The 27,078-nt window shown below is 40.1% G+C and overlaps 1 protein-coding gene and 1 long non-coding RNA gene across 2 annotated transcripts in view; one reads left to right on the top strand and one right to left on the bottom strand.

The window, feature by feature from the left end:
* Positions 1-7,985: 7,985 nt before the first annotated feature.
* The window catches only part of LOC124268899, a 28,009-nt gene continuing 8,916 nt past the window's right edge, over positions 7,986-27,078 (top strand). The window contains 20 exon segments of the mRNA XM_046703920.1: positions 7,986-8,149; positions 11,715-11,783; positions 13,118-13,215; positions 13,605-13,700; positions 14,218-14,340; positions 14,729-15,019; positions 15,803-15,938; positions 17,109-17,328; positions 19,471-20,155; positions 20,418-20,598; positions 21,627-21,744; positions 21,834-22,013; positions 22,379-22,415; positions 23,303-23,566; positions 25,128-25,142; positions 25,145-25,171; positions 25,463-25,641; positions 25,809-26,001; positions 26,096-26,215; positions 26,623-26,777. Of these exon segments, the coding sequence (XP_046559876.1) occupies positions 8,079-8,149; positions 11,715-11,783; positions 13,118-13,215; positions 13,605-13,700; positions 14,218-14,340; positions 14,729-15,019; positions 15,803-15,938; positions 17,109-17,328; positions 19,471-20,155; positions 20,418-20,598; positions 21,627-21,744; positions 21,834-22,013; positions 22,379-22,415; positions 23,303-23,566; positions 25,128-25,142; positions 25,145-25,171; positions 25,463-25,641; positions 25,809-26,001; positions 26,096-26,215; positions 26,623-26,777 (3,258 nt within the window). The 5' untranslated portion in view covers positions 7,986-8,078.
* On the bottom strand, positions 16,547-26,634 carry LOC124268901. The gene is made up of 3 exons (XR_006896369.1): positions 26,286-26,634; positions 17,524-17,527; positions 16,547-16,556 (listed from the first exon to the last, which is right to left on the bottom strand). It is a non-coding gene; the product is annotated as an uncharacterized LOC124268901 (long non-coding RNA).

The following is a 27,078-nucleotide window of genomic DNA, read 5'->3' as shown; positions in this document are numbered from 1 at the left end:
ACGATTTGTCGTTCGGTTTAATTCTTGACGTTCTGTAGATACCAGGAGTCTTTCTAATGTTTAAATAGAAAAACCTGATATGTTCACTGCTGCAGGTGACTATGAAATTGTGTGTAAGGTATTTCGTTCGGTTTAATTCTTGAAGCTCTGTAGATACTAGGAGTCTTTCTAATGTTTAAATTAAAAGAAACCTGCTACGTTCACTGCTATGGTTATGCGTGTACAATATTTCGTTCGGTTTATTTTCCTCACATGTGAAGCCCATTTCTGGCTTCCCCCGCCGTGATATTGCTGGATTATTGTTAAAAGCGGCGTAAAACCATACTCACTCACTATTTTCCTCACACTCTGGGATGTTTCTAGTGTAGAAATAAAACAAATTTGCTATGTCCACTCCTTCAGGTGGCTATGAACGTACGTGTGCAATATTTAAATACGGTTACTTTTCGATTGCTACTAGTCTTTATTATATAAAAAATAAATAAATAAAACTACTAGGTACACTGCTGTAAGTGGATCAAAACATATGTACACGATACTTCGATCAGTTTAGTGCTTGGGTTAGTGACTAGTTTCAGATTTAGCGGATAGTTATCAAGCAGCCATGGGGTTATCATTTCATCTCAGAAAATATGCACAATCGTTTGTGTAGATCAGTAATTACTACTTCGATCCATTGATTGCCAGTACAAACCTGTAAGCAGGCAATAACAAAGAGCACTGATATAGGGGCTCTGTAAAATGCAAAAACAAAGTTGAACATAACAGCAAAAGCTGCGGTATTAGAAGCTGTAAGTAAGACCTTAAAGCTACACTTTTCAATAAAAGAACCTCGCCTCGAACAGTTTGCGTCAGGTTGTATAGCATGTCACACAATTACTGGAGTGGAGAAATCTAGACGAAAAGGCTTAGGTAAATATGAAATCTTACAGGGGACATTGTCAAGTTGTTGCGTTTAAATACTCCTTCATTAATTAAACAAAACGTGACACTTCGCCTATGTCCCTTCTAGGATTCCATGGGTTTCAGCCCAAAGGTTGGTTGCTGTTGTTGTTTAACGCCGCACTCAGCAATATTCCAGCTATATCATATGGAGGCGGTCTGTGAATAATCAAGTCTGGACCAGACAATCCAGTGATCAACAGCATGAGGATCGACCTACGCAATTGGGATGCAATGACATGTGTCAACCAAGTCAGCGAGCCTGACCACCAGATACCATTAGTCTCCTCAAAAGACCGGGATCTTCACGGTTTGGAAGCCCAAATGGACATTGTTACAGTCTCACAGTGTCGCTGTGGTTAATTTTGATACCTTTTGCATGTATTTGCTTTGTTTGAATGCTCGGTGCTTAAAACCGCACTCAGAAATATCACAGCTATATGACACATAATCGAATCTGGATCAGACAATCCAGTGATCAACGGCATGAGCACTGATCTGCGCAACTGGGATAGTATCTCCCGATCCCGTTAGTTGCCTCTTACGACAAGCACGGGTTGTTAAAAACAACTCTAACCCGGGAACTGTATTCGCAACGGCGACAACACGACAATGCAATCACACCACACCTCTTTGTATAGCGAAACTATGATTATATCTCCACGTGCTTTGGCCTAGATGTGACATGAGGCGTGATTATCAGTGAGATACATAGAAACGGTATTTCGGAAAATCACTTCAGGGACGGACCAAATGATTTTATTTCACTATGTATGACATACATTATATTCAACGGGCATTTTGTGTGTGACATCTCAGTTACTCAGCCTCAGTACGGTCACAAAAGTCAAACTAACCATTGCATGTTTCTTCATAGTACGGTTTCGATGTGTAGTGCGGTTTTATGTGTCTCGCGCAAATGCATCTTGTCGAATTGTATACCAGTCTTTTAAAGATGTTTCTAGAACGGCCTAGTACTCCGTAACGTGGTCTCGTTACACCAATCTCCTTCTTCACCAGACAGGGCAGCAAATACCTAATTTTGACGTGTTTTTGTGTTACGCTGAACTAGGATCGAACACCGACCTTCTCCACTTGGGGCGGACACTGTATCCAACGTCACTACAGCCGGTATGGAGTCATTGATCTTGCGGCAGTCGTATTTTACCCTCACCATGTTAATGATAATAGTGGTTTATACAGGTGCGGGTTGTTCTCCAAGTTTACGGGATATTGTAGCTTAGTGGTTAAAGCGTTTGCTCTTCACACCGAAGGTCCGGGTTTGATTCCCAATATTGGTACCATTGGTGCCAATTCCGGGTGTCTCCCGTCGTGATATTGCTAGAATAGTGCCGAAAACGGCGTTAAACCGTTCTCATTCTCCAGATGGATGTATACCGCGGTGTCAGAGTGGACAACTATTTTGGAATCCGAGAGGAGACCAGATCAACCGTGTAGATCCTACCGTCACGATTTAAACCAGGAAGATGTAACACAGATCAATACATACATTAGATGTTGATCACACGGCGTCACTCATATGACACACGGGGCTGTCACATAGAGTTATTGTTTTCAAAGCGGGAAGTATTCAAATGCAGAGAGTAGTTAGGCACACATGGGAAGATGTAGATATTTATATTTATCCCAAACACTGACAAATTTCAGGATAATATGCCCACAACTTGTTCAGTTTAGTAAAACGAAAACAGATCATGCATTCCGTTCTGTTTGGTTGGTAAAAGAATCCATCAAATTCGTAACGTTTGAATTGATCCGATAAGTGGATACAATAAGTGATGCATGCAGCTATCTATTTCATACAGTTGTAAGTTGAATTGTACATACTGTCACCTTTGTTGTATGTTGTATTGCCAAGCTTCTGTGTAGTATTGTCTCGGGTTTAGAACATAAACTTTGTATGGTACATCGTCACCAACCACCCAACCAACAAACGAACCGACCAGCTAAATAACCTGCCAACCAACAAACCACCTTTGTATGGTACATCGTCACCAACCACCCAAACAACAAACAAACCAACCAACTATATGACACCAGCCAACCAACTAACCAACTAAATCAACCAACAAACCAACTAAACCAACCAACGGAATCACCCAACTAAATCAACCAACCGACCAACCAACCAACCAACAATTCAATCAATCAATCAACCAATCAATTAATCAACCAAACAATTAATCAACCAAACCATTCTCAGCTTTCAATCAATTCTCAGCCTTCAATCAACATAGGTCAAGATGGGATTATATCTCTATATAGGCAATACTGAAACCCAACTTATTATAAACCATAAAACTAGCTAGTACCCAAAAGCCTGGTTAACACAAATAGCAAGGTAACATACAACTAGAGCGTGCTAACTTCAGCTTATGTAGTAACGTGTATAATCTAGGTCACGCAACGTAATGCTGAGTCCTACCTGTATAATCTATCTTTTACAGAACCACAACCATACAATAATGACCTAAGTACCTATAGGTAACGTAAGCCCTTGGTAATACTATACTCACAACTGGCAATAGTTCGTAACTTAATAAATAACTGATCACATGTTATCTGTGCTCTATATGATCCATACATACATAAAGAGTTTGGAGGGTACTTTTACAAATAATTATCGTAAGGTATTTATGGACTTCTTTACTCTGTATGGGGTATATGTATGGGGTTTTCAGTGTCTAGCTTTGCGTGTATATTGACATCTCTACTTGCGTATGGGTACTTCCTGCTTTAGTAAACTTACGTTATATGATACATCGTCAGCTGTATTTTAAATGTTAAACATCGTATCTCCGCCAACAAAAGACCGATTCGTGACCAGCCTCCAAATTACTGTCTCTATCTTCCTGGTTTTCTGTCGTGAATGTTTAACTTGTATGCTCTCCCAAAAAAAGAAACGCATAGGTGATATGGATATATGAAATTTCAAATATTTTTTAAAAATTATTGTGTGTTTCTTATAATTTCGACATTATAATGCTGGTTTGTGCACATGGAACGAATCCCTATACCATTATATTGCGCTGTTCTTCCTATCGCTGCCGCCTCTTTGTCAGATGTCAACAACACAAAGTAACAAAACAATCTGGCTTTTTACTGATGGTTATAAGAATAACAAACAGCAGATATTGTCAGATACAGGGTTTTCATGTACCGTACTGTGATTTAAAGGACTAATCTCGACAAGGAGGTATTTTGCAATTCACCGTTCTCATTCAGAGATAATTATACGGATTACATATCCAGTAAACAATGGGACATGATTCAAATTTGGAACTATTACTGAGTCTTCCATCACAACATAAAACATTCTATACTATAGATATTTATTAGGTTGATTGTTTAAAACACAGCAATATTCCAGCTACATGGCGGCCGTCCGTGAATAATCGAGTCTGGACCAGACAATCCAGTTATTATCATCATGAGCATCGATCTACGGAATTGTGATACGATGACAAACAAGTCACCAAGCCTGACCACCCGATCCCGTTAGTCGCCTCTTATGACAAGCATGGGTTGCTGATAATCAATTCGAACCTTGATCTTCACGGGTTGTGTTGATGTTCCTGGTATCATGATTTCTATTCTTACACTTGGATGACTTACACCATTACAAAATCGTCCGATGAAGGAACAATCCAACAAAGAGGAAGTTCATCGGGGTGCAAATTGAGAATTGTGTCTATTTACAAATTTGTTGGTTACGAACAGATCAAATGTATATCCTATTTCAAGCACGGTAGCAGCTTCCCATTTCGCTATTATGTACACGTACATCTTAAGCCTGCATGTTCCAACGTGAAGGTCAACTGTGCAACTGTAATGATATATACTCCCCATCAAAAGTTTAGACTCACTTAAAGCATTCACTATATGTTATGTACATATATGAGGTTACATCGAAAATGAATTTCTCCACTAAGTGAGGGGAACCAACTGTAAACTTTATGAAGGTGAATTGCATGAGGATCTTGCATCAAATTGCTGAAAAGCATGTGCAAATATCGTGAGTATGAACAGCTGCGTTTTGGTGTAAAGTTTGGTTAAGAATTCACCAATATTCACTGAGTTTCATCATTTTTTGAACTCATGACAATAATCTTTTCAACATTACGAATTTGTTTTACAATACATCAGTTAATGTGTAAACAGTACCTTTGAACAGTATGGAATATTTTGCAAAATCTAGTTTTTAGAACAGTTGACTGAAGTAAGTGGTTACATTTACACTAATGAGTCTTTTGATAGAGAGCATATGTAAATCGTGTCTACGTAGCAATTTCACATAATCAAGGTTACATTTACGCATGACTGGCAGATCGGGAGATACATACACATCTCAATTACAGGTAATTATTTCAAAACATAGAAACAATATGGCAGTTCCATACATTATGCCAACCACAACTCCGGGGGAAAGCGCCAGACAATTTATAATAGTCCCTCTTGAAGTTAAGAACTCTTTGACAACCATGTAGCGTTGTCTGTGTATTTGGAGCATCTTGTTGTCATGTGGATATTTCAAATAGGTGAAATGCCTCTGTTTGTATCTCAATCTTTTCAACGCCGGACTCAGCTATATTATATTATAGTATTTTTAGAGTTTTGAGATACCACGAAGCTGATTTAACATGTCGACCTGCCTTTGTTTATTTCTTATTATTTAAACATATATCCATGCTAAGCATCGAACTTCGCTTTGTCATTTAAATCCTTCGTCATGTAAACAGTGCGATATCAAGTATTATGGTGTCCACGGTCGTACGTGTATGTATGCATTCTCCATTTGATGGACTTAGGAATGATGGAACAAGTTGTTCACTGGTCTCGAGTTGGACATGTGCTGATGTACCCTCGATGTTTGTTTATGTTCCTTGAGCGAGAAGGGCGAGGGGAACATATAGAAACATCGAGGGTACATCAACCCATGGTCCCCGAGGGACCAGTGAACAATGAATTTACCTTACCGAACACCTCAATGGTAATTTTGAACAGTTTGATGCTCGGGTATCGGATCATAGCATAGAGTACCAGACGACAAGAAAAACAAACTTATCTCCCTTCCATCGATTTGCATTCGCAAAACATCGGTAATTTCAGTACATCATACGTGATTCAATGTTATTCGAGATAAACAATCACCACTACGAAGTACCAAATGAGTTCGGCATTCCAAGAGGGGTCCATAGAAAATGTTACTCGCTTGTAAGCAGGGTACATTGAAAATAATAGAAGAGCGCTCAGCCAATCAGAAAACGACATTTATGTGTGAGGCAAGACAAATTCAGTTAAACATACGAAGCACTACAACTAGCAGAATGTAGTACTAGCTGATACATGCAGTAGTAGGACATGGCCACTAGTAGATGCAGACAGAGAACACTACAACGTGGAGAAACTAACATTTCAAGCAGCAGATACTACAAGACACCAGTTAGCATTTTCAACAGATGACACCACACTAGATGACAAACAAATCCTTAAACGTGCGAACTATGCAAAATGGTCATCTGAGTGAGAGGTGTCAGTTGTGAAGGGAACGGCAGCACTGGGATAATGTCCCGGCTTATGTCATTTCATTTCTTCTGAAGAATCAAGGTTTACTCTCGACTTGCTTGTAATAACGTCCAAAATGGACATTAACCGTGTTAACTTCGTGCAGAGTTTTTCAGAGTGAGTGGACGAGCTGCTCTCCACATTTGTCATTGCAGAGTCATAGATGAATACAATAGGGACAGCACTGCACATCTAGTGATGACATTTAGCACCTGCTTTTCGCGGACATCTGGTTTTTCGTGGAAAGGATTTCTACTTTGTCAAACTGCATTAGATGGCTGGGGACTGATGTTGGTGGTCTGAAAGGGCTGATTTGCTGTCTGGCTTGGTTGTTGAAGTGTGGTCGAAATGGTGATATGACTAACTTAGGGGGATACTCTTTGAGGTTGGTGACGACATGGTGCCTGGGATTATGCTAAGGTTCTGGGTCATGGTTGCTGGAGCAGATGTAGCCCAAGGGCTTTATGCACCACGAAACTTGTATACGTAGCAGAAGTTACAGTGGCCGTAGTCGAAGCCGCAGTTTCTCACGTGGCTGTCAGCTCCGTAAGTGGGAAAACGCGAGAGATGGTTGTTCACAATTTCTTTCTGCCTTTTCAAAAGTTGATACGAATCAGTACCACTAACTGTTAACTCTCCCGGCACTCTAAATTGTAGCTGACCAATTACTCATACATGTGTTATCTCATAGACTTAGATAACAACATAATTACACTTCAAACCGATTTGTTTTCATCATATTTCTGTGCTTCTGTTTAACAGTTGTTAACTTGTATGATAATCTGTAATATGTTCTGTCGTACACTTTGTATTATTTGCTTCATGGGAGTGGTGTTAATATAAGCTATAACAGCTTGTTCACCACACACAACTGAATGATAATAATACGTTTAAATCACATTCAGTGTCACTAATCCTTTAATGAAGGGAAGCTTCTAACTGATTATCATTTTTAAATATATACCATTTGGCGATATGTTTGAAGAAATGACATAAAAAATCTGCTTTAGGATCAGGGAAATGTATGAAGACACGTCATACTAAGTCATATAAACTAGATGCTTGATTGGCAGTAGCAATAGGGTTATTTTTGAATAAAAAGAAGATGTAATCCAGAAAAAATCTCTTTGTTCATCATATAAACTACTCATATAGGGGAATATCCTCGCCAATCTCCATTCTTTAAAATATTGGACCACAAAATCAAGTGACACGGTGGTGCATTTACTGATTTTCTTAACATGAAATAGAGACTTTAATTATATATGACGTATACAAGTGCAGAAATTCTGCTACATTTCACAATAGACATTTTTCAAGAAATAGGTTGGTTTTGCACAATAGGGTTCGGGTAGTTTTACATCTTTTACAAAAATATTTTGCTGCTGAACATACAGTGAAAAATGAGAACCACTAAATATTACATCCTGGTCTGTTGCATATAGCTTGCCTGTGCACCAGTCGAAGTCTACATTCGGAGTACACCCGCTGCGTAATTTACATCCTGGATCAAGGAGCAGGCTCGGAGCTGGCTCTACTTTGTGTCCAGAATGAAGACAAACTACATCTTCCAGCTGCTGATCCTGGTCACGTTCCTTGACCTCAGTATCCAGTGGACTGGGTAAGTTACCAATTGTCGAAAACAAAACGTGCCTTACTATGAAAACAGGAATATGACAGCTCTATGTTCGGGAAATGTACCTTTGTATTTGTACGCTGTCGTTTCAAAGTCGTAATAGATTTGAAAATAAAACCACGCTGGCAGTTTATCATGAATTTTATTGCATATTTACTGTATAGGTTACACGGGACAGTACGCATTGTTGGATATATTGATGTTTCTGCACGATACGTAAAAGTGTGTCCAATATTTCTATAGTTACAGAAATATTACAATAGTTATTATGCAGTTTGTACGATCCGTGTGTAACAATGCGTAGGACAGCCAGCCAGCACACGAACATATAATTCTTTCTTATGGACCTATAATGTTCCGAATCTGTCCTGTATATATTGTATAAATGAAAAACACACAAATGTATCAGTGTTGATGAATGTGTGGATGAAGGCACACTTATGCAATAAGTATTGCTCAGTATGTGGATGAGGACAGACACATCTAATAAGTATTGGGCAGTGTGGAGATAAGGAAATACACATGATATCTTCATTAGTCTGTGTACACATGTGATCAGTAAAGGTCTGTGTTTCGATGACATACACATGGCATCGTCATTGATCTGTGTGTGGATAAGGACACACACATGTAATCAGTATTGGCCTGTGTGTGAAGAAGGAAACACACGGTTTCTTCATCGGTCTATATGTATCCACAAACATTTAACCAGTATTGGTCTGTATGTGGATAAGGACATACACATGTAGATAGTATTGATATGTGTATGGATGAGGACAAACATTCATGTAATCAGTATTGGCCAATTTGTGAATGATTACCCACATTTACTCAGTATTGATCTGTGTCTGAATGAAGACACACATATGTAATCAGTATTGATCTGTGTTAGGATGAGGGCACAGACATGAAATCCGTATTGGCCAATTTGTGAATGATTACACATATGTACTTAGTACTGATCTGTATGTGAATGAGGACACACGTTTAACCAGTATTGGTCAATGTGAGAATGAGGAAACACACATGTAATCAGTACTGGTCAGTGTATGGTTGATGACACACACATGTAATCAGTACTGGTCAGTGTATGGTTGATGACACACACATGAAGTCAGTATTGGTCAGTGTATGGTTGATGACATACACATGTAATCAGTATTGGTCAGTGTATGGTTGATGACACACACATGTAATCAGTACTGGTCAGTGTATGGTTGATGACACACACATGAAGTCAGTATTGGTCAGTGTATGGTTGATGACATACACATGTAATCAGTATTGGTCAGTGTATGGTTGAGGACACACACATGAAGTCAGTATTGGTCAGTGTATGGTTGATGACATACACATGAAGTCAGTATTGGTCAGTGTATGGTTGATGACAGACACATGTAATCAGTATTGGTCAGTGTATGGTTGATGACACACACATGTAATCAGTATTGGACAGTGTATGGTTGATGACACACACATGTAATCAGTATTGGTCAGTGTATGGTTGATGACACACACATGTAATCAGTATTGATCAGTGTATGGTTGATGACACAATCAGTATTGGTCATGTATGGTTGAACACATGTATCAGTGGACAGTGTATGGTTGATGACACACACATGTAATCAGTATTGGACAGTGTATGGTTGATGAAATACACATGTAATCGGTATAGATCTGTGTATGGTTGATGACACACACATGAAGTCAGTATTGGCCAATGTGTGAATGAGGAAACACACATGTAATCTGTATTGGACAGTGTATGGTTGATGACACACACATGTAATCTGTATTGGTCAGTGTATGGTTGATGACACACACATGAAGTCAGTATTGGCCAGTGTATGGTTGATGACACACACATGTAATCAGTATTGATCAGTGTATGGTTGATGACACACACATGTAATCAGTATTGGACAGTGTATGGTTGATGACACACACATGTAATCAGTATTGGTCCGTGTATGGTTGATGACACACACATGATGTCAGTATTGGCCAATGTGTTAATGAGGACACACAGACAATCATGTAATCAGTATTGGTCAATGTGTGAATGAGGAAACACACATGTAATCAGTACTGGTCAGTGTATGGATGAGGACATACACATGTAATCAGTATCAGTGTTTGTCGGGACAAACACAGGTGACTCCTATGTGTATTTTTGACATGTTTGTGTATTGTAGATTTACAATCGCTTGGTAATGATCACATTTAAGTCTAAACTAGACATTTACTGTACACACACGAAACTTGACACCAACCCACTTCGCTGCATGCATCGAAACCCACGGTCTGTCTTGGGACTGTGGAATGAGGAAGTATATTACGGTTTTCATTCAGCTATAAATAAATAACTTCTAAATCTTTGCATTACCTGTTGTGCTTGAACGACCCCACTCGGAACGCTGTATTCTCTAACCTCGTCATGTTAGTGAACTGTCCTTTTATCATGATAATGCAAGGGGTTGCAGATGCGGTTCATTCAGCGGTGAGTGAGTGAATATAAGTTTAAGCCATGACTGTGGGGACACCGCAAATATGAATCGAACCCAGGTCTTCAGCGTGCGAAAGTACGCTTTTACCACTAGGCTATTCCAACACCCCTATTCTACCTGATTATAAACGCTTAGATAATTGTCTACTGTATAAAATGGCAATATGGTGGCAATATTCCAAGATGGCGTATTAAAGCGCTGTCGAGTTTCGATTATTCTATATATTTAGACTCACATTTCTATGCAGACTTCTCCTTTGCATCTATAGATTTAAAACGGTATTTTGTGAATATATTGACCATATATTTGCTCAAAGATTCTATGTTGTATGTCAAGTTGTGCTGTGTCTGTCTGTCTTTGTTGGAGCGATGGGGTGCCCACTGGTTAATGCGTTCACTCCTCACGCCGAACACCCAGGGTCGATTTCCCACATGGGTACCATTTTCTGGTGTCCGCCATCGTGATATTGCTGGAAGAGTGCTCACACCGGCGTAAAACCTCACTCGCTCTGTCTTTTTGTAGCTGATCCCCGGACCCATAAAGCTCCGGGTTAGAATTTGTTTCCAGCAACAAATGTTTGTCGTAAGACGCGAATAAGAGGATCGGGTGAAGCTTGCTGACTTGGTTCAAACATCATATTTAAGCCCAGTTGCGTAGATTGATGCTCATGCTCTTGATCTCTGGATTGAATGGTCCAGACTCGATAACTTACAGACCGCCGTCGTATTACTTGAATATTACTGAGCGCGGCGTAAATAACCAACCAACCGAGCAACCAACCGACGCTGAACTCGGATCGTAAAGGGACAAAATTGCCGATTTTATTACGCTTCACTCGGTTTCATTCCCGTACACTGGCTGGTCTGGTCGCTCTCTCATACCACAACTACTGTAACGTGACGTTCTTTACATGGAGGATGCATATTACGGGTTTACTTTGATTGCAAGAAGATGTTGTGTATTATTAGTCAGTGTTGGTTAGAAACGTTTCATGCTGTCTGCCATTCGTGTTCATGTGATTATTTATGTGTGTTTTACAGGAACGTTTGTTCTCAAACATTCTGCCGCTACAGACGCGTGAGACGATGTGCATATCGGACGTGGATGGGGTATGTGGAACCAGTGCATGTCATAACAGTAATTTACATGATTAGTTATAGGCAGAATATATTTTGCACATTTCTATATTGGTGAACCATACGCGACCATATAAATAGAACACATGCTCGGAAAGGTGATTTTCGCATAAATGTGATTCTTAAAGAAACTGTTAACATGACGATTGTGCAATGAATTATCAGAGACTGTCCAAAACATTGTCAGTCAATGCCCTTCCTTGGGCACAAATAGCAAATCTTAAACGACATGATATCATGACTCTTTTCTTCTTCTACCGTCTTCGCCTGTGGCTTTGACTCCAAGGTCCATCCATTGTACGACCCTGAACATGTCCAGGGCTTCAAATCGTGCTGTCAGATTTCATTTGAACAGGCCCATATACAGCCTCAGAAGAATTCCAGCCAACAAATCTAATCGTGTCTCTGTTCATAAAGCGAATGAATGTATTTATGTTATTGAATTTTCTGTCCCTTTGACGGCAATATGATTAACAAGATTCAGGAAAAACAGGCTGAATATGCAGATCTCGACTTTGAAATGTCTGACTTGCATCCCATGTACACTGTCGTCCGACTTCCGACTTCTCGATGCCCTTGGTCTGGTACCTCCTGGTATCTTATAGCAGATGAGGAGAGTGCCCGGGTTCTCCACCGGAAGCATGACCCTTCTGACACTGTGGGTAATGCAAGAAGGCTGCAGTGTTGGGGAGTCTCCATATTCTCCGGAAAGTTTTCTATTGGTTCGACTGGGTGGGGCTTCGAGGAAGAAGTTCCTTTCACTGTCTTAGTTGCTTGTAGAGGGGGCAAGCGCCCTGAGCTGATGATGAACCTTACCAACCTGACTGTGCCAGGATCACCCGAACCCTCTCTGCTGCATTTTCATCTTATTCTGTACACACATAATAATAAGGCGGTGAATTCCACGTTCAGTTGCATACTCTAATCACATACAACAAAATAGATACTACTACCCCTGATAACCCAAGCTACCTGTGAGGCGCTAGAATGTAAACAGTCGCATGACTTATTCCACCGGGTACCCATTTTCTGCTGGATGAACAGAGGCAATTTTTAACTAACTCGCTTGGCTAAGGTGAGACCTTATGGGTCATTTTATGCCTTCGTTGTTTTCCATGATGGAGCGATTATCCTCAAATAACTCATTGTTTGTTCAACGTCTTTAGTTATTTGAGGTTTATGGCATATTCACTGTAACAATATTCCTACTGTATGTATTCGATATGTATGTAGTGTATGTAAGCCCCAAAACCTACATTGGCTATGGTTTGGTATGGCGTTATCAATGAGATGTTTCCTCTATTCAGCTGCTGCTACTACAGGTATTACTCGGTGCCGGATTATCTGACTGAATATTTCTGCTGTTCTGGCTGGAGAACTTCATCCTACCAGAACTGTAGCCAAGGTAAGGCTCCTCATTGACAGTACCTAGTTATTGCACAAGCTGAATGGTGACACTTTAATAGTGGCATAAATTGTTTCTCAAATGTTCCTCAACATCTGAAATAACGAGAACATTCATTCTAAAGGAATTGTGCTACCAAAGTGTCTTCTTTTGGGTTTTGAACGTTATAACCCTTTGAGATGAATTCACATTAATTAGAGAGTCTGAATATGAGACATATTTTCAAGTGAGATCGATCAATTCCAACATGCAGTCGTTAAAACTACAACTTGTATTGCTGGTATGTCCGTCAGTCTTGACGGTCAGCTAAGTTCACATCATATCATAATATTTTATGTTGTGTAAAAGGGCTTCGATTATAAAATATTAGTTTGGTATTGTATTTCCAGCAATCTGCAACCCTCCCTGTCAGAACGGGGGTACCTGTGTGCAACCCAACGTTTGTCGGTGTAATGATGGAGCTGTGGGGCCAACGTGTAACACGTGTACGTAATGTTGAGGCGATATTTTTATAACGTCCGCTGAAGGAGAAAAGTGGAATTGTAAATTGGTAAATTACTGTGTTCCTTTAAACAAACAAAAATGTATGTTCTGAGTATTTGATTCATGCTGAAGCTGCAGAAGCTAAATGATGGTGAATCAGTTCATGAAGGATGCGGTCTTGCCTGGTCAGTTCAAGCTGCAACTGGACATCTCCTCCCGCAATATACGTCACTGACATAACTCAGGTGCATGTTTGTGCCATGCCTTGGCCACATATCCTTTATGACAAAACTGTATCTACCATACAGGCATAAGTCAAAAAGGGGATCTTGTTTTGAAAACTGTCCAATTGTTTCCAGCAACACCAAACTGAAAACTAATTAAGCATAAATAGCTCGTGTTTTTCAAAAGCTCTATGCCATGTTTTGAGAGTGTGTTTTGCTAAAGAGGATGCTAATGGCCAATGTTATATGCCATTCGCCATATTGTTCTATATGAAGTTTTTGGTTTGTTTTTCAGTGGTATGTAACTACCAGAGGCCCTGTTTCCCCGGGATCTGTACATCAGGCGCCAATGTCAACTGTGACTGTTCATCAGGCTTCACATCTCCGTCAACTCGTCCGATTGACTATTGTAGAACATGTACTGGTTCATTATGTTTACACTATAAGCTTATGTCAATTACAAAGTCAGTTAATAACCAGGGGTATATTCCTCTTAACCACAAAATAAATGTCCGTTAAAAGGCCCATGAATAATTTCTTTGCAATATCCCTGCAACATCAACGCGGGAAACACCAGGAATGGGTTTCACGCATTGTACCCATGTGGGGAATCGAACCCAGACCTCCGGCGTGACGAGGGAACGTTTTAACCACTAGGCTATCCCACCGTCCCTGGAAGTAATGAGCTAGAGATTGTTAGTAAACTTTGTAAAAATAGTCAAAGTGGATAGTTCCCAAAATATAAACTAGGAATGTGCCGTATTAGGTAACAAGGGACTGAATGTCTTTTTTAATGTCTGCTGCAGTGGAATCACCCCAGAAGCCAGAGATTTACGAGATCGGCGCCAGACTGTCGTTCTGGCAGCGTGGCACCGGGATGCCAACCATGGAGACGTATTCCTTGTACGCGGACTCCACCATGTCCACTGATGCTGACTCCGTGTGGACAAACAGGGAGAGATTCAACTGGGTGAACGTCACCGCGTCTGCCCATTACATGACGGACAATCACACTCAGCCCTTCTTCATCAAGAGATATGGCATTGGAATTGCTAAAGCCGAAGTTGAAATTCACCACGAGAAGCTACCGTTGACGGGTGAGAACCGTTCACGATATGCGTCTATTCATTAAATAGGGTACTTAAGAACATACTACCGTCGCAAATGATACTAAAAGAGATTGATTTGTTAAATGAATTTTGATATATGTTTTGTAAATAGGGAAAGTTTTATAATTGGTAGTTCTGACTATCAACTTAAATTGTTTGTAGCTGTATCCTCAAAGGGGGTTGAAGTAGCGTAAAATTATTGTCCTCCTGAGAGGATACGTAAGTCCCAAAATCTTTCCAAGTCAATTTCGCTCAACCATACTTTTTAATCGTAAAATCTTTGTTATTTTAAATTTCGGCTAAATCTTCCTACCATCGCCAGTGGCTGAAGCGATGGTGTAAATCCAACTAGGGTCCATGCAGGTAGCAAAAGTAATGTAAGTCCCCATGGTTCCTGGTATGATGATCTACCTTCAGTTGTTAGCGATCTATAGTCCGTGTTTTATATTGTATTGTCTGCTTTAATTGAAATGTTTTAGTATTCCATGCTAGTTTTATATCCATATCTGTGATACTGTAGTTATTTTACAGTCCGCCGATGACTGGTTATTTACCTACTTGTATTTATTATGTATGCCTAGCATTTCTCGTCACTATATGGCTGCAATATTGCCGAGGTGACGTTAAATATTAACTCACTCACACACTCAGAACTAAAGTAACGTCAACAACACCAAAATGAAACCACTGTTCAAAATGCCTACTCTCTTACAGTGTTTTCCCTTGGAACATCCATGTTTATAACACTTTCTCACTACTACTATTTTCTAGGTTCAAAACCTGTTTTCAGCCTGGAAATGACCTTGCCCTGCACACCGACTGTGTCTTCCCTCAACCCCACTTCCGACACCTACTACTGTAACATCACCAAACGGGACTATGACAGATCTCTGGAAAATGGAGATACGTAAGATGCTCTCCTTTATATCAAAGGTTGAAATGTGAGTGAATGAGTGAATAAGATTCTGAGATTCTGTGCCGCCTTTAGCAATGCATTATTCAAGCAATATCACAGCATGGGACACCAGAGATGAGCTTCAAACACTGTACCTATGTGGGGAATCGAACCCGGTCTTCGGTGTACGAGCAAAAGTTTTAACCTTTTAAAGCTTAGAAGGCAGCATAAGTATTGCAAATCATTATTTTGTGCATGTGACCGATTGATTATTATATTAAACATATGTGCGACGCTTTGTCCGACATGTGTGTTCACTATAAACGACGGAAATGTTATAGACATTTATCAATATCTATTTTCATATACGTTGATGGCATTTAATATGTATATGCAAATGAATTAAATCTGGCATTGCTCTATGCGAACATGTCAAGTAATCAGCAAAACCTTCTTAAGAACTATACGAATATATATTTACTATAGTACTTGACGTCATAAATTAGTTTCATCCTCTATAGATAACAAAATATTAAGATCACTCTTATGACCACTGTTCATAGACCATCATAACGTGCACGTTTCGGTACTTACATATGTCCAAATGATGTCGTGTGCTCGAAACTAATTCTACAATAATAAAGGAACAATTTCAAGTCGTTCCTATCCTGGTTTGTGGGGCAGTGTTGTAGCCTGATCGTTAAATCGTCCCCAGGCGGGTTCGATTCCTCTCAAGGGAACAATGTGTGAACACATTTCTGGTAATATCAATATATATATATATATATATATATATATAACATGGGGTGTGTGTGTGTGTGCTCCATAGAAGCCTGTGTGTGCATGCGTGAGGTTCATAGCGGTATACGCGAACATGCCGAATCAAATTGTATAAAATGTGCAATTGCAACTGATACCAAGGTTGAAGGTATTCAGTCAGTAATTACAGGGTTTCCAAAACATTTCAAAATGAACTACTTAAATAAAGTATGTTCTGATATACATTCTGTAATGACGATAAAAGTAAGTTTGGGGACTGCGTGTATTGTTTGGACAGAAATGACATCATGATAAGTGTGCCCAGTCAACTATTCTTAATTCTTTCAAAAGTATGATGAGACGAGATGAACGTTTTGTCCATTAAAACAATCGCTATATATGTAATTCGTTTCCCAACCTCAGACTGACTCTCACATTCAAGGCCTGGAACGGGGGTTACCGGGAACGCCAGGAATTAACTCCTTCTGGCCTGAGAAGCAGAGGGAACCAGACGTACACGGGACATATGGTAAACCAGTCTATGCAGTTCCGTTTTGACTTCAAGAAACCAACCCACAGCTGCCTGGGTCAAGGGTCACCCTGCTCAGGTGAACCGTTTTCAATGACGCAAGATGTGACAAAGGTAAACATCATTACATGTGAAAACGGCATGGTCCAAAATCAGTATTTGTAGAGATAGGTAACCAGTCACACTGTGAACATTTATTTGCTATTACTGTCATTGTCATCAAACGTAATATTGATCGGCACTGAATATGTAAAACGTACGATTAGGTAAGCATTTCTTCACAACTGTACAACTGTGAAGTTATATGACGTCACTTTATGAAACGTCTGTAATGTATATGGTATCACGTTGTTGCTGAATTTGTAGGAAAACTTCGACAGAACGTTTACAAATAGTAAATATCATGTCCCACTTTATTACAACTGCGTTTACCTATTGAACTTGAAATCCTGTCTGTGAAGTATACGACTCACACTTTGATAAAGATCACAAAAATTCACAACTTTACTTAAACGTAGATTTATAATTTGAAATTGTATCCATTTAAAACTGGATAAATAATGATAAGGTAACCCCTTTTTAGGCAAACAGCCACTTTAATCTAACCTTATGCACTTGATACATTAGTAACCATAAAAATGGTTTTCATGGCACCAATCAACCATTTTGCAAATCATGGAACGAGTCATTGACAAATATACAACACCTGTCAATAACAAGATGCAATGACATACTGACACCAAGCATCCATGCTGACAATAAGCTTAGATATTGAAACAAAATTTGACCCCACATCATAGTTTTCTGTTGAATCCATGATGTGATCCTTAGCAAAGTGTGAATAGTATAAATGAGGAAACACAGGCACACACGCATACAAGCATCCAAGCATCCACGCCATCCATGTGAATGGATTTGGGTGTCCACAGCTCAGTCCTCTAAACATTCTCGGAGTCCATCCATGACAGGACTGGATTTGGGTGTCCACAGTCGGCTCAGTCCTCTAATGTCCTTGTGTATGACAGCATTCTGATGATCGTAGGTTCCAATTCCGTATCGCTTCAAGTATTTTCTTGCATCTTAATGTATTGACAGAGCCATACATGTGGTGTTGGGTTTTCCAGAGTGATGAACTTTTGAGATTTTCATACATATGGATTACGATATCGCGCAATGACATAACTTGAGTATTGTTTTGGGTTTAGTTTAAACCAAGCCATTTATCGTTATTCAAATAGAAGTAATGGATGCCACATCAAATTTAATTTTTATTTTGGATGTAACTTGTGTCTAGGAATAAATCCGACATCGTCACGTGGTACAACGTCAGCAGGTATCATAACGGTCCTCTCGTGCAATTTGATCTTCGCTCGTAGAGCGTTTTGATATTACTTATTAAATTGACTTATTCATCCATATACCTTGATTACACATTATCAAAAGAGCAGATCATAGGTATACTATTGATTCAATTTGTATCAATTTTCAAATGTACAACAAACTAGATACAGGTGTTGTGTAAAAGTGGACGTTCCGAGATAAAATTGAAAATCCATGTGGGGGAAATGAAATTCAAAACAGATGACTGCTAACATACATGATTGTATATTTATGTTGAATAGATAAGCAGTGTAATGAAATATAACTAAGAAACGGGTCAACACAACTGTTGCAGTTTGTTGTAAGAAATGTGTACTCTTTTAAATTCCAATTGTAAAACGAAGTAAAAGTACATTACAAATAGCGATAAGTATATGTTTCACATGAAATAGTCTAAAAACTATTCCACTTGGAAGCTTAAGTGGATATGACATGATAAAATCATTGAATACACAATGCCATTTAGAAAGTGGTCAAATGTAACATATGCTATATATATGTGATTACACTTTCTTAGTAAGATACAATAAGAACGTGTAATCACAAATACGGCATGTTACATTTGGCATTGTGTCATAAAAGCTTTCGGTCGTGGGAACCGTGTCAGTTTACACTTATCAGAGGGGTACACAAAGTCCATGATCTGACTACCAGTTGTCCGACTTCCATTTTGTGGAAGCCGCGGTGGCTGAGCGTGTTAGGCGTCTGACTTTGTGTGCTGACGATTAGGTGCCTTACTCTGAGGGTGTGGGTTCGAATCCCGTATGAAACTGAACCCTTACTAAACAGTGTAATCACAAATTAATATAACACTGTTAAATATAGCTTAAGTTATCTTTTGGACACAGGTACATGTGTTATGCATTACATTTTCAGAATCCAATCAATCTCCGCTGGTCCAACTGGAATGATGTTCTTTCTGGCGTGTACCGCTACGCCTGGGAGGTATTTAAACTACGGGTGGATGGGAACCAGGTTCTGAAGGAGTATGAACCCTTGAATCCCATATATGGACCTATTGAAGTCAATCAGTCGTCATCTGCCTCCAACTCCTTCCAAGCCAACTACACACCAACTGCTCCTGGAGTGTACTCCTTCATCCTGGAGGCCTCGGACAAGGCCAATAACTCTGTCTTTGTCAGGAGAATCGCCATATACGACCCCGTGTCCAGTGTTACTATAGATAGAGGGGCAGACAACCGTCTATACATATCTTCGGCGGATCCTAATGGCGGGTACAACTGGCAAGATGATCCATCTAGGGAAATCAAGGTCACGTGGACCAACCACTTTGTCAACCTGATGCACGAGCAGGGCAAGTGGTTGAACCAAGTCCTCGAATACCCCCCACAGCTCGAGAACTTCTTGAAGAACATCCCCAGAGAGTCCGGACAGGATGACCACGAAGGAAACAGGACAGTAGACGCAATACAAAACAGGAGAGGTGTTGTCAAGTTTGAGATAGCTTATGCGAAGGACAGCAACGCCGGTGTGAATCAGCCGGAACCAGCCACAGGCTGGACTGATGTTGGACTCAGTGAAACATATACCATACCTCCAGGTAACCTATTCAATATCATGCAGCAGGTGATATATTCGGGATACTTTCTCACATTAATATTATTGCAAGAAAAGAACTCGACATAATATTATTGGTATCTTGACACATCTATTTGATATCTGTAGGACAAGCTATACTTCATTATATGTTTACATATATTTGGGGTAAATACTATGTGTGAAGTCTCAGGAACTGCATTCATCTATATCAGGTGAATGCCATGTTTGTTCTGAAATAATGAATATTCGTTTGTGATTGATAGGTTCACACCTACGTTCACTGACGAACAGGGACACGGTGACAGTTTGGGTGAGAGCTACAGACGTCCTAGGTAACAGCCGGGTAGATTCGACGAGGGTCCATTTTGATGATACACCGCCTGAAGTCGAAGAGCCTGTGTTCAAGAGGAACGTCCAGACAAACAACGTCCCCTTCAGTTCAACGTGAGTAGTTGTATACATAGCCTGTAGTATTTGAACATTGTTGGTTCACTAGTTGTATACATAGCCTGTAGTATTTGAACATTGTTGGTTCACTAGTTGTATACATATCCTGTAGTATTTGAACATTGTTGGTTCACTAGTTGTATACATATCCTGTAGTATTTGAACATTGTTGGTTCACTAGTTGTATACATATCCTGTAGTATTTGAACATTGTTGGTTCACTAGTTGTATACATATCCTGTAGTATTTGAACATTGTTGGTTCACTAGTTGTATACATATCCTGTAGTATTTGAACATTGTTGGTTCACTAGTTGTATACATATCCTGTAGTATTTGAACATTGTTGGTTCACTAGTTGTATACATATCCTGTAGTATTTGAACATTGTTGGTTCACCAGCATGGTACGTTGCTCACGCTTGTATATTTGTTGTGTTTCTGTCATCCTGCTGAGATATGGAATCTGAAAAACTCTTCTTGTCAAGCACATTATGATCTCGGAATTGAAGCCACTTGTTTGATAGGAAGTAACAAAGTGATCGTACGGAAGCGTCCTAGTGCCACAGTCTGAATTTATTACCTAATTAGGAGATAGCTAAGTCCTAATTAGGAGATAAAAAAATTCAGACTTGGACGCTTCCGTACTTTTAGGCATTTGCCAGTGATGTTGCAATTATAAATACCCTTTTTCGTACATATGTTTTAAGTCAGCTTTATTGTCATTCGAATGAAAAAAATTATTACAGTCTTCTAGCACCATTCAGTTTTAAATCTATTTCGAAAGGTCGCTGTAGCTGAAACAATGATTGTTTTTCATTTCTTCTAACTGCCGATGCGCCTTAAAATCCTAGCTCACTCACTCACTCACTCACTCACTCACTAATTTTTTCATACATTTACCTCACCACATCTACCTCACATGCTGGACGAACTTGGACGTACCTTGATGTATTTTGTCTTATAAGGTTTACCCTAAAATTAAAAAAAACCCACCAAGACTAATGTGTGACGTCTTTGATTCTAGTGTTGAAGTAAATGTTCGGGACATGCAGAGTGGTATGAAACGTGTGGAACTTATCGTCAAGAAGATAGGCAGCAACCTGGTGATTGTTAATGAAACGTTGCCCCTCAGGACTGTAAATGTAAGTTCACCGATTAAATCCTCTAACAGTTAGTGTCTCCTTGTCATCGTTCATTTTCACCTGCTATATCCTTTCACCTTTCTCCACAGTCCTGTAAGAGCAACTTCACATGTTACTGCACCACCGTCAATCCAGTCTGCTTCAACAAGACGCAGTTCCTGCCCATTAGCAACTGCTGGCTGAAACACCCAATGCTGGAAGGGAAGACGGTGACAATGGACATGAACTTCGTGAACATGGCGGGACTCCATACAACAAGTAGATTCACTGTGAGTGTGGTTATGATATACTGGACAAAATAAGTTAGGGATATTGGTATTTTCATGATTGATATTGTGTCAGTGTGACAATGAATAAATATATCATTATTCATAACTTTAAAATTTACATATAACCCTATTTTTGTCCAGTATATAAAAGAAAGGCTTATGATATCGAGCTTAGTATTTGATACAGAAAGAGAATAAGTTTTTCCAGGAACTACGATGTTTACAACGGATAGATTTCATACAATTTCAGCTGAATAAGTACATACACAAAAACGTGATGGTGGGATACTGCTGTTTTGGTTCTTTCGACAGTGTTAATCTATGCAATTGACGTTTTGTTGAATTTGTGCTTTTCTTCGTTATAGGTGGATCAACTAGACACACTGAATGGTACACAAGCCTGTAAGTAGGATAATAATGTGAATGTAAATAGTGAGTGAGTGAGTGAGTTTAGTTTTACGCCACACTCAGCAATATTCCAGCTATATGACAGCGGTCTGTAAATAATCGAATCTGGACCAGACAATCCAGTGATCAACAGCATGAGCATCGATCTGCGCAATTGGGAATCAATGACATGTGTCAACCAAGTCAGCGAGCCTGACCACCAGATCCCGTTTGTCGCCTCTTACGAACGTAAATAGAAATTGACCTGTGTGTCCATATTTAATACGAGGGACGCGGACACACTGTGTATACACATACTATGTCACCTTGCTATGTGACTACGAACCTCGCGCTACCTAACAACCGAAAGCAATTACATTGTTCTACTTGTGTCTGCCTTTGTTGAATCCTTGACCGTCCTTCGCATGTGTTAATATAGAGTAGTGAGTGAGTGAGTGAGATTTGTTTTACGCCACACTCAGCAATATTCCAGCTATATGGCGGCGGTCAGTAAATAATCGAGTCTGGACCAGACAATCCAGTGATCAACAGCATGAGCATGGATCTGTGCAATTGGGAAGCGATGACATTTGTCAACCAAGTCAGCCAGCCCGACCACCCGATTCCGTTAGTTGCCTCTTACGAAAAGCATGGGTTTCTAAAGATCAATATTCTAACCCGGACCTTCACGTGTATTGTGTCGAGTAACACCCATTTGGCTGGATACGCTTACTCCTAACAACTTCTTACGAAATAGACGGGCTCGTACAGTGGACCCGGTTTTAAACTTGTGGGCAGGGTTTCCTATTGTTGTTGTTTTAAGGAATATGAAGCAGATTTATTCAAATGAGTGGTCCAGTGTCAGTGTCATCCTCAAGTGGGATCGTATTTGTTTGTATCAGCGCTAGCCCCTCTAAATGTGGCTGTTACGAGGAAGGAAACCAACCTAGTGACCCTGACGTGGAAACACGCCCTCAGCTGCTACAACCGGACAGAGATGTGGATTAACTACGAAGTTAATGGACGGACCGAGATGACCCTACTGCACAAGACAGCGACCACCCACACTCTGGTCGGCCTCCAGCCAGACACAGCCTACACAATTGTGGTTATTTCCCAGTATGGGGAGTTCAAGAGCAGGGCTGTCCCGGTGACCGTCACAACAGGTAACAACTTAAAGAATTTTCCGGATTTCATCTTCTTTTATTCTTTGATACAATGTTTCGTGGAATATTCCGCCCCCATCATCAGGTGAGACTAGTAAACAGTTAACTGTCGATGGGGCCGGAACATGTCCCGAAACATTGTATCAAAGAATAAAAGAAGATGAAATCCAGTGAATTCTTTATGTTCATCAAATAGCATCTTCTAAAATGCCAATCAAGCAGGACAACAATAGCCGTGTTTTGAAGCCTTCAGGTTTATAGTGACCTGAGCACAGTTTTCGTGGGGCGTCGGGGTAGCCTAGTGGTTAAAGCATTCGCTGGTTACGCCGAAGACACGGGTTCGATTCCCCATTTATGGTGTCCCCCGCCGTGATATTGCTGGAATATTGCTAAGAACACCATACTCATTCACCCACATTTTCATAGTTTACATTATCTATTGAGTTTCTTACAAATGTCTATCTGGCGCCTTTGTAAAACACTCTTTAAGCATTAATATTCCTCAACATGTGGTATATTGTCACTGAACGTTCATCAACACAGAAGCAGTTATCTGTTTTCGTTGTCAGTATCTGATTTAGACTTTGGTGAGAAAAGTCTAGTATGACATCCAATTCAAAAGCTTTCAAAAGTGCGGATGAATTTTGTTATTATTCATATGCCAATTCTGGCGTTGATTGTGACGACCGATGACTGCTTGTTGTGTATTAGCTGTATCAGAGTTGGCTGTTTAAGTTAGTCGGCAAACTAAGTGAAAATGAAGACAAGTATAACACTGGAAGATCAGTATGCCATTAGAAGATAAGTGTAACATTTAAAAAATCAAGAATTGCTAGCCTGTGCTTATAAGTGTGAGTTGTCGGAAACATATTTGAAATAGTATAAATGTAAAAATCTGTGACAGATGACGCTTCTTCTGAGTCCTCTATAGATTCGGCTGATCTTCGTGCTAAATATTTAATATAGGTTTTGGATGGATGGCCAGTTTGTCAGCTTCACGTCATAGAATTTCTGAGACTTCAGTTCTGCCCCATGCGGACCACATGTAACACACGTGGTGTTACCTTAGGCAAATGCCGGTGTTCTGCCAGAGGTGAATGGGCAACTAGAGGGCTAAGTCATATGACTGTTAATCTTATCGCGCCTCAACGCAGCATGGGTTGTCGAGTACAATGACGTATTGGACATACAGTACCAATGACCAATATAGGAGGAGACATTGAAGGATCGTATGTCAGCACCCTGCTCGTGATCTGTAGGAACTCGTAAACATTTGAGACCCGCATCATTTTGGGCAGATCTCCCACATTAAGCTGACATATGTTTGGAATACTGTTCAAAACAGCGTTAAATCCCAGCTAACTCCATCACACACTTTCACATTCAATCCATATGTTGACTTGAGTATAAAGGTTGCTGGATAAACATTGGCTGATTATGAAAAAGTGCTCAAACCACAGGACCTAACGTAATACCTGTTTAAAGTACTAGATATGTTTGTGGCAAATGCTTCGTCATCAAATCAGAAGCGGGACACATCAGCCTTTGTTCTCTGTTGTAGAATCTGATGGACTTTCAGGGGAGCAGTGGCTGGTATAGTGATAGGTAGGTGTACTCTTATAAAACTGTTTAAGACAAACAAACGTCAGCATCATGCCAACCAAAGCGTTTTACTCAAGACTCTCTAATTTGAAATCCAATTTTAGAGAGATGCTAGTATTAATTCTTGACACTGTGACAGTCTAGTTGGTTTCAGTGTCCTTCCTTGACGGTTTTATGATGTACATGTATTTATGGTCAATTTGAAACTTGTTATAGTCACGATATGGCTGAAATATTGCCGATGTGACGGTAAGTTTTAACTCACTCACTCACTCTTGTTTTGCTTTCATCCAGGGGTATTACTCCTGCTCATAGTGATACTCGTCATCGTGGGACTGGTCCTATTCAAACTTGGCCTTCTCGCCGGGCTCCTTCGACGGGACCCGAAGTACAGGGAGAGACCACATGTAGAGACCCCAGTTGGTACCACAGCTGTCAAACAAAGGAATCGCGCCAGCAGATGGGCATATGATGTGAGATATAAAACCTTCTACATTTTTAGCTGTGTCTTCAGAGTCTTGCTGTCTTGTTTGTGTGGAATGAATAATGTATTACAAAATCAATACAATAATACAATATCCAGATGAGAGACCTTTGGCAAACTTACTTTACTTTAGCGAAACTCCTTTATCTGCTATAGAACACGACATACACCAAGGACGACGACATCTACATCTACGGCAGCATGGACCTAGGAGAACCCTGGTACGTCCCTCCAGAAGACATCAGCCTGACAGAGGTCATCGCTACCGGCAAGTTTGCAAAGATCTACAAGGCCAAGTGGATGGAAACTCCCAAGAACGTCAAGGAAGTGGCTGCAAAGGTCCTGAAAGGTAAAACTATTTTTATGTGAAAAACATTTCAATCTAGTATGTGTCATTTGTGTTATGGTCCTGGTGTCAAGTTCATTATGTCGACATTTCACAGTGCGGGAGAGTGAGGACGACATCCTTTTGATGCTGGCGAAGATCAACTTTGCTGCTACACAGGTCGGTGAGCACCGCAATGTGCTGGGATTCTTAGGAGCCGTCATGGAAAACGATGCTTGTGAGTTGTTACTTTTACTCTATTGCCGAACCAGTATCGGTCTGTTTAAAATGTCCCTATAAAACACAACTTTAGTCTGCACAATGTGTTAACGGTAGGTTCTACCTTTCAGACAGGACCTGCTTGTTTCTCACTTAGCAAAAATCTAGTGATTTGAGTGACCCATTGTATTTAATTTCCTTGACAACTGTGTCTTGTACACATTGTGGAATTTGAATTTGTGTTCATTCGATTTTTGAAAATAATGGTCATTTTTGCCCATTCTTGAAATCGATTCCAGTAGGACGTCTGTTTAAAACTTCAATTCGTCGTCTGCCATTATGACATGTACCTCTGTGGGTGTATCTGTGTCTGTCTGGTGTCTGGCTGTATAACATGTGTCTGACTCTTGCTGTGGTGTCTCTCAGTGGGTCCCGTCATGGTGCTGGAGTACTGTGAGACTGGTCAGTTGGACAAGTGGCTGACCAATCAGAGATCCAACATCACCGAAGAAACCCTTGACAGGATACAGAACTTTGCCCTGGAGATCGCACGTGCCATGGAGTACCTGACTTCCAAGGGGGTAAGTGTCCAATGTAGCAGTTACATAAACTTTAAATACCTGAAAACGGAAGGAAATCTGTAGATACTGTTACGACAAATGACGGTTACTCAACATGGGAAAATATTTTTTGCCTTTACCAATGATGCATGCAAAGGCCTTTTGGTGATTTTACACAGTGTGTGTGGAGAAGAGTCTTAAAACACAGTGTATGCGTTTAGATCGCTGAGTAGACATTGAGGCGTTATAAAATTGCGAGGTCGGTGTATTGATTTGGATACCTCTTAAAATTTCACGGTCAACTTTACTTTTTCCTGCTTCC

This window comes from Haliotis rubra, unplaced genomic scaffold (assembly GCF_003918875.1).
Source record: "Haliotis rubra isolate DU_JTF1 unplaced genomic scaffold, ASM391887v1 Scf1400, whole genome shotgun sequence".
NCBI lineage: Eukaryota > Metazoa > Mollusca > Gastropoda > Lepetellida > Haliotidae > Haliotis > Haliotis rubra.
Note: the sequence above shows the minus strand (reverse complement) of the source record. Positions and strands in the feature narration are given on the sequence as shown.